The 12,506-nt window shown below is 39.1% G+C and overlaps 1 protein-coding gene across 1 annotated transcript in view; it reads left to right on the top strand.

Moving 5' to 3' along the window:
* LOC126474170 (cationic amino acid transporter 2-like) overlaps positions 1 to 12,506 on the top strand; it is a 415,453-nt gene that overhangs the window by 345,259 nt on the left and 57,688 nt on the right. Inside the window, exons 7-8 of the mRNA XM_050101629.1 lie at positions 7,761 to 7,919; positions 8,016 to 8,140. Coding sequence (XP_049957586.1) covers positions 7,761 to 7,919; positions 8,016 to 8,140 — 284 coding nt within the window. The remainder of the gene's footprint in view (positions 1 to 7,760; positions 7,920 to 8,015; positions 8,141 to 12,506) is intronic.

Genomic DNA, 12,506 nt, shown 5'->3' with positions numbered 1-12,506 from the left:
AAATCATCCATGATGTCACTTTGTTTGTCAAACCCTATAAAACATGTTTGTAGTTTCACTTTGCCCCCACTCCCAGAGAGGTGAATAGCCTGTGGCTTACCTACAATCAGTTGGTGTTTTCCGATGGTGTACTGTGTGGGTCCTTCACCAGTTTGTGTCATTGGCTGCTGTGCCATCATTTTGCTGCCCAAAGATCCGCTGTGGTACAGTGTAAGGCATGACATTGTTGCTGCGCATTGGCCACTGCTGTGGCTGACTGTTTCTGTTCACGTACGGCATATGGCCTTGTGGTGGTGGTGTGTGGTTTGCTCATGCATTGAAATTACTCCTGTTGTTTCGAAAATTTCTTTTAAATCATTTGTTTTTTCTGTTCCCATTACTGTACTCATTACCTCTGGGTATGTAACTTTGTTGTTGTGTGTACCATCCTTGCTGTGTGTTTGGATCACATTTTATTGACTGATTTACATAACTATGTTGTTGTTGTGCCAAATTTTCTGTCGATCCATTGGCTACAAGTCTTTCCTCATAGATTAAGTCAATACAATCAAGCACTGACAGAAAATATTCAGTGTCGTACTCGTGTGTTATAACTAATTTTTCTCTATTGTGCGATGGTAAACGACTTTTCAAATTTTTTAAAACGTCTACCTGTGATATTGGGTTTGTCCAGTAGTGTGTCTTATTCAGGTATTTTTCAAAGTATCCATGTAGGCTACTGTATTTGCCACTAAATGGTGTGGGATTGAAAACCTCATGTCCAAGTCATTCTTGCACTGCCTCAGACCAGTATTTGTTGAGGAAAGCTCATTCAAATTGGATGTAAATGTTGCTACGTTTGGCCACTTTTCAACAATGTTTGGCCACTTTTCAACAATGTTTGGCCACTTTTCAACAATGTTTGGCCACTTTTCAACAATGTTTGGCCACTTTTCAACAATGTTTGGCCACTTTTCAACAATGTTTGGCCACTTTTCAACAATGTTTGGCCACTTTTCAACAATGTTTGGCCACTTTTCAACAATGTTTGGCCACTTTTCAACAATGTTTGGCCACTTTTCAACAATGTTTGGCCACTTTTCAACGTTTGGCCACTTCAGTTGCCCATAAAAGAATGTCACCTTGCATATATCCAATGACAAATCTGATTTTCTATGCTTCCATCTAGTTGCATGGAAACGCATAACAAAAAGCACTGATAAATACTATTGGATTAATTCTTTTACCTTCGGCAGTGAATGTAGGAAACTGTCAATGTCTCAGCAGACCTTTGTCTGCAAAAATAGTTGATAGACATGTGGCATTTTTGGTCGTATTTATGTTGTTACTGGAGTTACCTGTAATTCCGGTTGGTAAATGTTCAGATGTTGGAGTTGTGGGTGTGTTTACATTTAGCACTCCAGAACTGTCACTAGTACCTGCTGTCAGACTCGTGACAATTTGTAGATAAATACTGACAGGTTGTAGTTCATTCACTGTAGCCTGTGTATTATTTACGTACATATTTCGAGATCTGGTAACATTTTCTTCTAAAAGATCGCGGATTCAATCTTCTGCAGCTTGTAGGTTAATGTTTACCTATGTTCATGATTTCATTTTCTTTCTTCTGAATAGCCTGTTCTGCTACACCTGTGTATAACTTACAATCGGTTACTGATTTCTCTGCAATGGTATTACCCTTGTCTAATGTACTTTCTTCAGCTTGACTACTGATATTACTCAGATTTTCATTGATCTTCTCTCTCTCTCTCTCTCTCTCTCTCTCTCTCTCTCTCTCTCTCTCTCTCTCTCTCTCTCTCTCTCTCTCTCTCCTTCTTAGGACATGCTGAGTCAATTTCTAATGTTGCTACTCTTAAAGTAAGCTCTTCTACAGCTAAATGTACACCTTCATGGTCTCTGTTTACTTGGTTAACTTCAGTGGTTGCCTTTTTTACTGTCAAACATAACTGGTTTTGTGTGGCTTCAGTGTTTGTGTTTGTCTCTGTGATTTTCTTTCTGTTGCTCTACTAGAGCATGATAGTCATTCAAAGTATCTACCTTCTGTCTTAACTCCATAATATTACTGTTAACTTCATAAAGTACTTCATGCATTACTTGCTTTTTCATATCATTCAGTTTTTCGTCGATTTCAGTGCAAAAATTTTTGGCTAAGTCATCAAACTTCTGTGAGACCGTGTCTTGAAAATCGTTGAATACTTGTTTTTGTTCTTGTTTCACTATATTTAGATCCCGTGCAACAGTGTTTTGTTGCTGTTTTACCATGTTCATATCTTGTTTCTTATCACTGAAATTTGTATTGATACTATCTAATTTCATGTTTGTTAGATAGTAACTGCCGTAGCAGTGTGTCAGTTGTACTACTGTGGTTGCTGTCAGCTGTACTTTCCAAGTGAAAGTTTGTAACATATTGTCAAAATTCATATTGTAATTGCCCTCCAAGGTTTGATTCATAGAGTGGTATGTCACTCTGGGAGATGTGCAACATTGTCTCATCAATTGTAAACATAGTGTTGTCAAGGTTATTCTGCTGTGGAACATCATCATCATTTGTCACACCTGCAACACTCATCTCTGACCTACTTAAACCTTCTGCAGTAGGCATGCATGGAGCCTGAACTTCAATTGTTCAATCACACAATTGTATGTCATCTTGGTTGATTGTGTTTTCGCTATCGCTATCAACAATGGGCATATATTTTTTGGCCATTTTACATGAATATGCAAAAAAATAAAATTTCACAAAAAAAATCGAAAAATTTTGCATGACAATTATTACACTCGATAATTGTAATTTACCTGATGTCATAGCCTGTTTTACATCTATTATGATGCACAAACTATTGTGTTATAGTTCTTTATGTTTCACTGACAATGTGTATCACATTGCAAAACTCGTGTAAATTTTTTGCAAATAAAATTGAAGGAAGGGAATAATGAGGAAAAGGTTTCCATCTACATCAAAAGCTGCACTGCCAAGTGCAACCATGCAAGCAACTTGCATAGCCGCCCTACCTTTTCTGTGCCGAACAAAACAGCTTACTATGGAAAATTTTACATAACCTGCATCCAGTTCTTATTACTTTCCAAAATTTCTCCTGAATTTTTGCCTTTTTGCTTTTTTTTGCTCCCCATCATCATTCATGCAACCAGAAAATACAGACAATTACTTTTTGTGATTCATAACAAGGCCATAGAAATTTCTTAACTGCAACAATAGTTAACAAACCCTACTCACAACTGGTGCCCTTAAGTCCTGGCACACAGGTCAACAGATGTGTTATAATAAAAAAAAAAATTAAAAAATAATCATATGAATATAATAGAGCGAAACATTCCACATGGGAAAAATATATACAAAAAACAAAGATGCTGTAACTTACCAAACGAGAAAGTGCTGGTAGATAGACACAATAAAAAACACACACACACACACACACACACACAAATTTCAAGCTTTCGCAACCCAAGGTTGCTTCATCAGGAAAGAGGGAAAGACGAAAGGATGTGGGTTTTAAGGGAGAGGGTAAGGAGCCATTCTAATCCCGGGAGTGGAAAGACTTACCTTAGGGGGGAAAAAAGGACAGGTATACATTCTCTCTCTCTCTCTCTCTCTCTCTCTCTCTCTCTCTCTCTCTCTCTCTCTCTCTCTCTCTCTCTCTCTCACACACACACACACACACACACACACACACACACACACACACACACACACACACACACACACACACACACACACGGATATATATATATATATATATATATATATATATATATATATATATATATATATATATATACACACATCCGCACATATACAAAGGCAGACATACGTAAATGCAAAGAAGTTGGGCAGAGATGTCAGTCGAGGCGGAAGTACAGAGGCAAAGATGTTGTTGAATGACAGGTGATGTACGAAGGGCGGCAACTTGAGATTAGCAGAGGTTGAGGCCTGGTGGGTAACGGGAAGAGAGAATATATTGAAGGCCAAGTTCCCATCTCTCTTCCCATTACCCACCAGGCCTCAACCTCCGCTAATTTCAAGTAGCCGCCCCTCGTACATCACCTGTCATTCAACAACATCTTTGCCTCTGTACTTCCGCTCGACTGACATCCCTGCCCAACCTCTTTGCATTTACATATGTTTGCCTGTGTCTGTATATGTGTGGATGGATATGTGTGTGCGAGTGTATACCTGTCCTTTTTCCCCCCTAAGCTAAGTCTTTCCGCTCCCGGTATTGGAATGACTCCTTACCCTCTACCTTAAAACCCGCATGCTTTCGCCTTTCCCTCTCCATCCCTCTTTCCTGATGAAGCAACCTTGGGTTGCGAAAGCTTGAAATTTGTGTGTGTGTTTGTGGGTTTTTTATTGTGTCTATCTACCAGTGCTTTCTCATTTGGTAAGTTACAGAATCTTTGTTTTTTATGTACAAAAAAAGTGTGTGTGTGTGTGTGTGTGTGTGTGTGTGTGTGTGTGTGTGTGTGTATATATATATACAATTTTTTTTGTACATTAAAATATATATATATATATATATATCCGCTCCCGGGATTGAAATGACTCCTTACCCTCTCCCTTAAAACCCACTTCCTTTCGTCTTCCCCTCTCCTTCCCTCTTTCCTGATGAGGCAACAGTTTGTTGCGAAAGCTTGAATTTTGTGTGTATGTTCGTGTTTGTTTGTGTGTGTATCGACCTGCCAGCGCTTTTGTTCGGTAAGTCACCTCATCTTTGATTTTTTATATATATATATATATATATATATATATATATATAAAAAGAAACATTTGAAAAGGATCATAAAATTGTGTCACTAGAAATGTTCTGTGCTTGTTTGAGTTTTTACGCTATCGAACTTCTTCTCTTACATTTCAATTGTAGATGCAGGCAGTTGACTCAAAGTACATGAGTGTGTGTCATAATTAAGAAAATCCTCCTTACTTGGTTTCATTTCACTTGAATAAAAAATACTTAATACTGGTATCAAAATTTTTCTTATTTTGAAACATGTACGATACAGAGCACTCGTAGCCCATCATCCTCCAAATGGCACTTCTTAACAGAACTTCTACCTACAAGAGTGTGAGTAACAAAATCATGTACAAAAAAAATGAATGATGGTTTTTTTCATTTGTCTGCACCTTACCGCGCATTCATAATTAACATCTTTGCCAATGCTTATGGTCGATCAGTGTTTCATGTATTGTTTTGAATAAATTTTAACTTTACAATGTTCTGGGGGTTTTTCATCATGTACCTACACATCATATAACCTAAACAAATCTCCTTGTGTATTGTGCTTACTCTATTAGCCTGGTACTGCCTTCATTTATATATTGCATGCCTGACCTATTGCAGGAGTCCTACCGTTCCCCAGCTTGTAGTAGAGATCAAGAAATAAGCACCTGAGTTCATCACAGAATGATCTAAACCTCCAGTTTAGACCTTCCACAAGGCTCCAAACCAGAGGACTGTGATCAAGTCTTGGTACAATGATGAAATAGTGAGCTATCCCTCCACCCCATGAACACATGAAGCTTTGTTCCCCAATCCCATTAATTGTCCAAACAAATGGACGATGGCCTCGGAACCATGGTGTACGAGGGGCATTTGAAAAGTCCATGTAAAGTCCAAGAGATGGCATCACTGATGCGTATTGAGGTCATGTTTAGTTAGTAACATCTTTGGAAAGAACACACAACAAGTTTCAGCCATATTGGTCTATTTCTTTGTGTTTGGCGTTCGTGTGAATCAAGGAAGTCAATTGATTGTCAAAAAATGGACAAAAAAGAATTTCATGTGGTGATTAAACTTTACTTTATGAAAGGCAAAACGCCTTGGGAGACTAAAGAGAAGCTTGATAAACATTATGGTAACTCTGCACATTCAATTAGAACAGTTTGTAAGTGGTTTCAAAATTTTCAGAGTGGCCATATGTGCACAAATGGGCATCCCAAATGAATGGGTACATAATATTTTGCATAAACATTTGGACATGAGAAAGCTATCCGCTAGATGGGTTCCATGATTGCTCACGCTTGACCAAAAACGGAATCGTGAAGTGTTGCAAGGGTGGTTTGCAGCTGTTCAGGAAGAATCCACAGGATTTTAAGTGTCATTTCGTCACTGTGGATGAAACATGGATACATTAGTATACTCCTGAGACCAAAGAACAATGTAAACAATGGGTTACCAAGGGAGAATCAGCACCAACAAAGGCAAAGACCATTCCTTCGGCCAGAAAGGTTATGGCGACACTCTTTTGGGATTTGCAAGGGATAATCCTCATTGACTATCTGGAAAAGGGTAAAACTATTACAGGTAAATATTATTCATCGTTATTGGACTGTTTGAAAACTGAGCTGCAAGAAAAACGCCAGCAATTGGACCGCAAAAAAGTCCTTTTCCATCATGACAATGCACTGGCACACACCTCAGATGTTGTGGTCGCAAAATTAATGGAAATAGAATTCCAACTTGTGTCACATCCCCCCCCCCCCCCCTTATTCTCCAGACTTGGATCCCTCAGCCTACTATTTGTTCCCCAATTTGAAGAAATAGCTGGCCGGACAAAGATTTTATTCAAACGAGGAGGTGATTGCAACAATTAATAGCTATTTTGCAGACTTGGACAATTCCTATTATTTGGAAGGGATCAACAAATTAGAACAGCGTTGGATGAGGGGTATAAGTCTAAAAGGAGACTATGTCAAAAAATAAAAAAGGTTTACCCCAAACATGTAAGGGGTTTTTATTTTTGCCCAGACTTTTCAAACACACTTGTATGTATAATTTGTGCCACTATGAGTTGTTGCTTGCAGCCGGTTGTGCTCAGGCGTTTCAGTAGCTGCCTGTAGAAATGATTTATCTGCATCTTAGATGAGACTTCCTGCCAGATATACAGAGTTCAAACTGGCTTTCATTTCCAATCTGCCTGTTATTGCCCAGAAGTCCTCCATTACCTGTGTAATGTTGCAACATTTTAGCCCTCTTTGCTTTCTGGGCTTGGGAGGAAAATCGACTGCTGGCCCTGTGGACAAGGCATTCTATGCTGACCCCCACCCCTCCAGCTCCAGCTCCAGCCCCAGCCCCCTCCCCCTCACACACACACACACACACACACACACACACACACACACACACACACACACACACACTAATTTTTGTCTGAAAGCTTAAATGTTAACCAGTCTTTCCATTGTGCCTGTCTGCAACTCAATTTCTCCTCTGTGTTGTGCATAGTGGTCTGCCCTTTTCATATTATTGTTATTCCATTCTGGACTTTCCATTGTTTGACTTAATTAGCTGAAATTGATAAGAGTATGGCAGGGATGAGAATATTATAGGCTGATGAAAAATAAGAGTTGTTTCATGCAAAGAACTAAAACTGAGTGAACATTATGAAATATATTCAGTGAAGTAACTTACTCCTGACAATGACGTAGCTTCCTAATGATGTAGCAAGATACCTTCCTTCTAATAGACAACACATTCTGTCTGTGGTAAGTGGCAGATCTCTTCTACAGGTACAGGGAGATGTACTAATTACTTTGCTGACACTAAGAGTTAACAATAGTCTGTAGTGAGAGAAACATATAGCATGTCTACTCAATATAGAGCTCTGAATCAAACTGTCTTTGACTCTCAGTCCTACAGATATCGCACATCGGGGCTGCGGCCCTTTGATTTGTGATACTGATGGCACTGTTATCCCTACGGGTACAATACCATATGCCTGGCATTAAAAAATATTTTCTTTTTCAGCTGACCCAAATAATTGGAAAATCTTAAAAGAAGATATACCATCTACAGTAACAAATCCAGGAGAGGGTGGATTTTTGCCATTTGGGGTAGCTGGTGTAATGGCTGGAGCAGCAAAATGTTTCTATGGATTTGTGGGCTTTGACTGTGTAGCAACTACAGGTATATTTTCCTAAATAATTTATTTATATACACAATAAGTAAAATACTTTAGTGCAGTAGTTACTATAAAGCTTCAGTAACTTTTATTTCTTTTAGGTGAGGAAGCAAAAAATCCACAGCGGTCTATTCCTATATCAATTGTGATATCACTCGTCATCATATTCTTGTCATACTTTGGTATATCAACAGTGCTGACAATGATGTGGCCATATTATGATCAGGTTGGTTAAAATAGAACTTAAACAAATAACTTAAAGAGAGAACTTAAAGAGAGTCATAAGATCTGGCACAGTTAGTAGGACAGTTTTGTAATTTGTCAAAATATACTAAAATGTAGCCAATGTTAGTAATTCTGTAACTCAAGTTAATTAACAAAAATGTTTGCAGTCAGTTCATTCAGAATATTACTTGGCCATTCTTTGAAAATCAATGGTAAATGTAAATCCTAAACATAAACAACACTTTTGTAAAATAAATCAAACAATGGAAAATCTGGGGTTGAATGTAACAGTATTATGATAAGGAAAGTTGCTACTCACCATATAGTGGAGATGCTTACCTCTGTCCATATCAAACCCACTAACCACCAGCAATACCTCCACTTTGACAGCTGCCACATGTTCCATATCAAGCAGTCCCTTCCATACAGCCTGGCCACACGTGGTTGTCACATCTGCAGTGATGAGCGATCCCTCTCAAAATTTACCGAGGGTCTTGCTGAAGCCTTCACTGACCATAATTATCTTCCCAACCTTGTGCAAAAACAAATCTCTGTCTTATCTTTCCAGTCTCCCACCACCTCCCAAAGTCCCACTGTTCCACAGAGGAGCATACCCTTCATAACTCAGTACCACCTAGGACCAGAGCAACTGAATTACATTCTCTGCCAGAGTTTCAAATGGCTCTGAGCACTATGGGACTTAACATCTATGGTCATCAGTCCCCTAGAACTTAGAACTACTTAAACCTAACTAACCTAAGGACAGCACACAACACCCAGTCATCACGAGGCAGAGAAAATCCCTGACCCCGCCGGGGATCGAACCCGGGAACCCGGGTGCGGGAAGCGAGAACGCTACCGTATGACAACGAGCTGCAGACTGCCCAAGTTTAGACTACCTCTTGTTGTGTCCTGAAATGAAAAATGTCCTGCCCTCTATCCTTCCCACCCCTCCCACAGTGGTATTCTGCCTCCCATTGAACCTACACAATACACTCAACCATCCTTGCACAGCCCCTGCTTCCAAGCCCTTACCTCATGGCCCTTACCCCTTTAATAGACCTAGATGCAAGACCTGTCCCATACATCCTCCCACCACCACCTGCTCCACACTGGTCACAAACATCACCTATCCTGTCAAAGGCAGGGCTACCTGTGAAACCAATCATGTGATCTACAAGCTAAGCTGCAACCACTGTGCTGCATTCTACGTGAGCATGACAACCAACAAGCTGTCTGTCCGCATGAATGGTCACTGACAAACTGTAGCCAAGAAACAAGTGGACCACCCTGTTGCTGAGCATGCTGCCAGACATGACACCCTTCATTTCAATGACTGGTTCACTGCCTGTGCCATATCGGTCCTCTCACCAACACCAGTGTTTCTGAATTGCACAGGTGGGAACTTTCCCTGCAGTACATCCTATGTTCCTGTAACACTCTTGGCCTCAACCTTCGTTAGTCACTGTCATCACTCATCCAGCCCTTTCCCTGTTCCCATTCCAGCATTACAAAACTCTCATCCCACCATAACACCCAGTCTTTTTCTCTCCTTTTCTGCTATTTCCCTCCCCCACCCCATCTCTCGCCTGCCCTCCATCTAACCTACAGTACTTCACTGTCTGCCACCCCTGCCATGGTATCCCTCCCCATCCCTGCGCCAGTCTCCTCCTTACCCCCACCCAGTTGCCATTCCCATCACACACGAGTACTGCTGCTTGCAGTGTGGTTTCAGTTGCCTGAGACTGCAGTCAAGGGTGTGCGTGAGCGTCGTCTATTGTTGACGAAGGCCTTACAGGCCAAAAGCTTTATTTTTCACAGTCTTTTTGTTGTGCATATCTGTGACTCAGCATCTCTGCTATATGGTTAGTAGCATCTTTCCTTTTCATAATATCTTTACTTAGATAAAATAAAAAGTCTATACATACCAAGCAGCAACAATCACACGTGCAGACAAGAGATGAGAGAAACACCAGCTTTTGGAACTAGGTTTCTTATTTGGAGAAACAAGAGACTTAGTGTAGTACAATTATACAGAGACGAGCTAATTCAGTTACTCTGAGCTCATTGTAAAAATAAATAAAAAAGAGCAGAACAAGAGAGAAATAAATAATGAAGTAAAAGCAGCAGATAAAATTTGAGAAATGGATAAATGACCGTTACTGACAATTTGTTGAAAATTTTGCCAAAATTGACAAAGGCTGAACAGCAAGTGCACATTGGTTGGTCTGCAGCTCTGATCTCACAAGGTCATATGATGCAGTATATCCTTCTAGCACTGTGGTTGTTATAGAGGCTGGAGGGTTGATAGGGCCACAGGATGAGAAGGTCTAATGAACATAGTGTTGGTGGTGGCAAGTGAACACAGTGCTTTAGTGGTCCACCCGCTAAAAACTATTAGCCAAGGAAAACAAGTAGGTTGTTATATTTCAATCCAGGGAAGAACTGGAAATAGAAGTGACACTTTTTAAAATGAATGGCTAATGTGTGACATTGGAAATCTGTTCATGGACTAGGCAAAGCTTTACACATGTTTGGAACAATTTTTAAAATAGTTGAAAATATCTGGCTAAACTATGACTATCACCAGATAGAAGAAATAGAGAAAAGGGAAGGAAGGAGTATGGGAGTGAGGGAGGTTGAGAGTAATGCAGATATTTTGTGCTTGTGTAGCATGAAGAGATTTTGTTGAGTGAATTAGTTAAATCTTCCACTAAATGAATAAGGATTAGAGGTGTGTGTGTGTGTGTGTGTGTGTGTGTGTGTGTGTGTGTGTGTGTGTGTGTGTGTGTGTGTGTGTACTCACATAAACTGACAGTGACAGAATATTGTGAAATAATATATGGCTATCTGGTTTTGCAATATTAAATTTCTTCTGATGCAGAAAATAGTGAGGATAAAAAAAAAGTTTTAGACTTCAGGGGAGAATGGTTGTGTCACTCAGGGAAACATAAAATAAATCTGCTTCAAACATGCAGGACATTTAGTGTTGTCAAAATGTTTATCTCAGAATATAGTAATAAAAGCAGGAAGTATTATGCCATCACTGAGGAAAATATATGCAGGAGCCAGAAGATATGACAGTTAGTAGCGGGTGCAAAGTTTTGTCGACTTACGTACTCTTATCTTTTTTCCGGGCAACTAAGTTTACTTTGACTTTCCTTATTACCTAGAAAAGTTGGACTATGTTTTATAATGGAAAGTAGGCATATAATGCATAACATCTAAAACACTTTATCCGTATCAGAAGCTTTTGTTAACTACTATGTACCTTATTTGTTTGATTTTTATTCCTTTCATGTATCACATTTTAGTGCTTTGTCTAAATATCAATTTTCTCATCTGTAGCTATATACATGACTTTTTCTGTAGCTGTATACATGACTTATTCTGTTTGATTATCTCCATTAGCTTGGGCTCCTTGCATTTTGTCATCTATAAGTCTCTTTTCTTCATATCCAGTAATGGCATTGTTTAGTGTGTTCATATTATTTACACTCCGTTACTAACAAATTTAGATATTTTTATGCATCCTCCTTCCTTTTTTGTATGAGGGTCATTCAAGACGACCTTAGAAACAGATAAAAGTAAAAACAAATTATTTTGAGAAAATAATTTATTTTTCATTATAATCTCCTTTAAATTAATATACATTTCGAATCATTGCTCCAACTATTTCAAACCATCTGAAAAGTATGAATTCAGAAGGTCTGTAAAATGCGCATCTGCTTGGGTGATGACACAATTTGATGTGAACCATCCACTGAGCCATTTTTTAAAGTTTGGGAAAAGATCACTGGAGGGCCAAATCTGGTGAGTTTGGTGGATATTGCAACAATTCAAACTTTAGTTCCATAATTCTGGCTATCGAAACTGCATTTTCGTAATAGAAGAAGATCTTTTTCTTTTTCAAATGAGGATGTTTTTTCTTGATTTCTTCATTTAACTGGTCCAATAACAACACGCAACACTCCCCATTTATTGTATTTGTATTTCTTTATTCACCCCGTAAATCGTGATGAAGTACATAGTTTCTACAAATGATACTGGATGTTTGTTCCTGTTTCAAGTAACTGGCGTAGATGATTCCTTGCACACCCCAAAAAACTGTGGCCATCATCTCAGCATCTTTGCAGTCTTTGGAGCCCATATGCCTTTGAAAACCTACTGTTTCGATTGTTCCTTAGTCTCTGGAGTGTAGCAGTGTATCCATGTTTTGCCCACAGTTCATTATTGACACAGAAATCCAGTAGGATTTCACTGGTAAAATGCCAAAATCACCTCGGCATCAACCATTCAGTTTCATTTATTCCACACTGAGAGCAAATGTGGCATCCATTTTGCAGAAATTTTTTTATCCAATTTTT

Source organism: Schistocerca serialis, chromosome 4 (assembly GCF_023864345.2).
Source record: "Schistocerca serialis cubense isolate TAMUIC-IGC-003099 chromosome 4, iqSchSeri2.2, whole genome shotgun sequence".
NCBI classification, from domain to species: Eukaryota; Metazoa; Arthropoda; class Insecta; order Orthoptera; family Acrididae; genus Schistocerca; species Schistocerca serialis.
The sequence above is the reverse complement of the archived record's forward strand: the minus strand, read 5'-3'. Positions and strand labels throughout refer to the sequence as shown.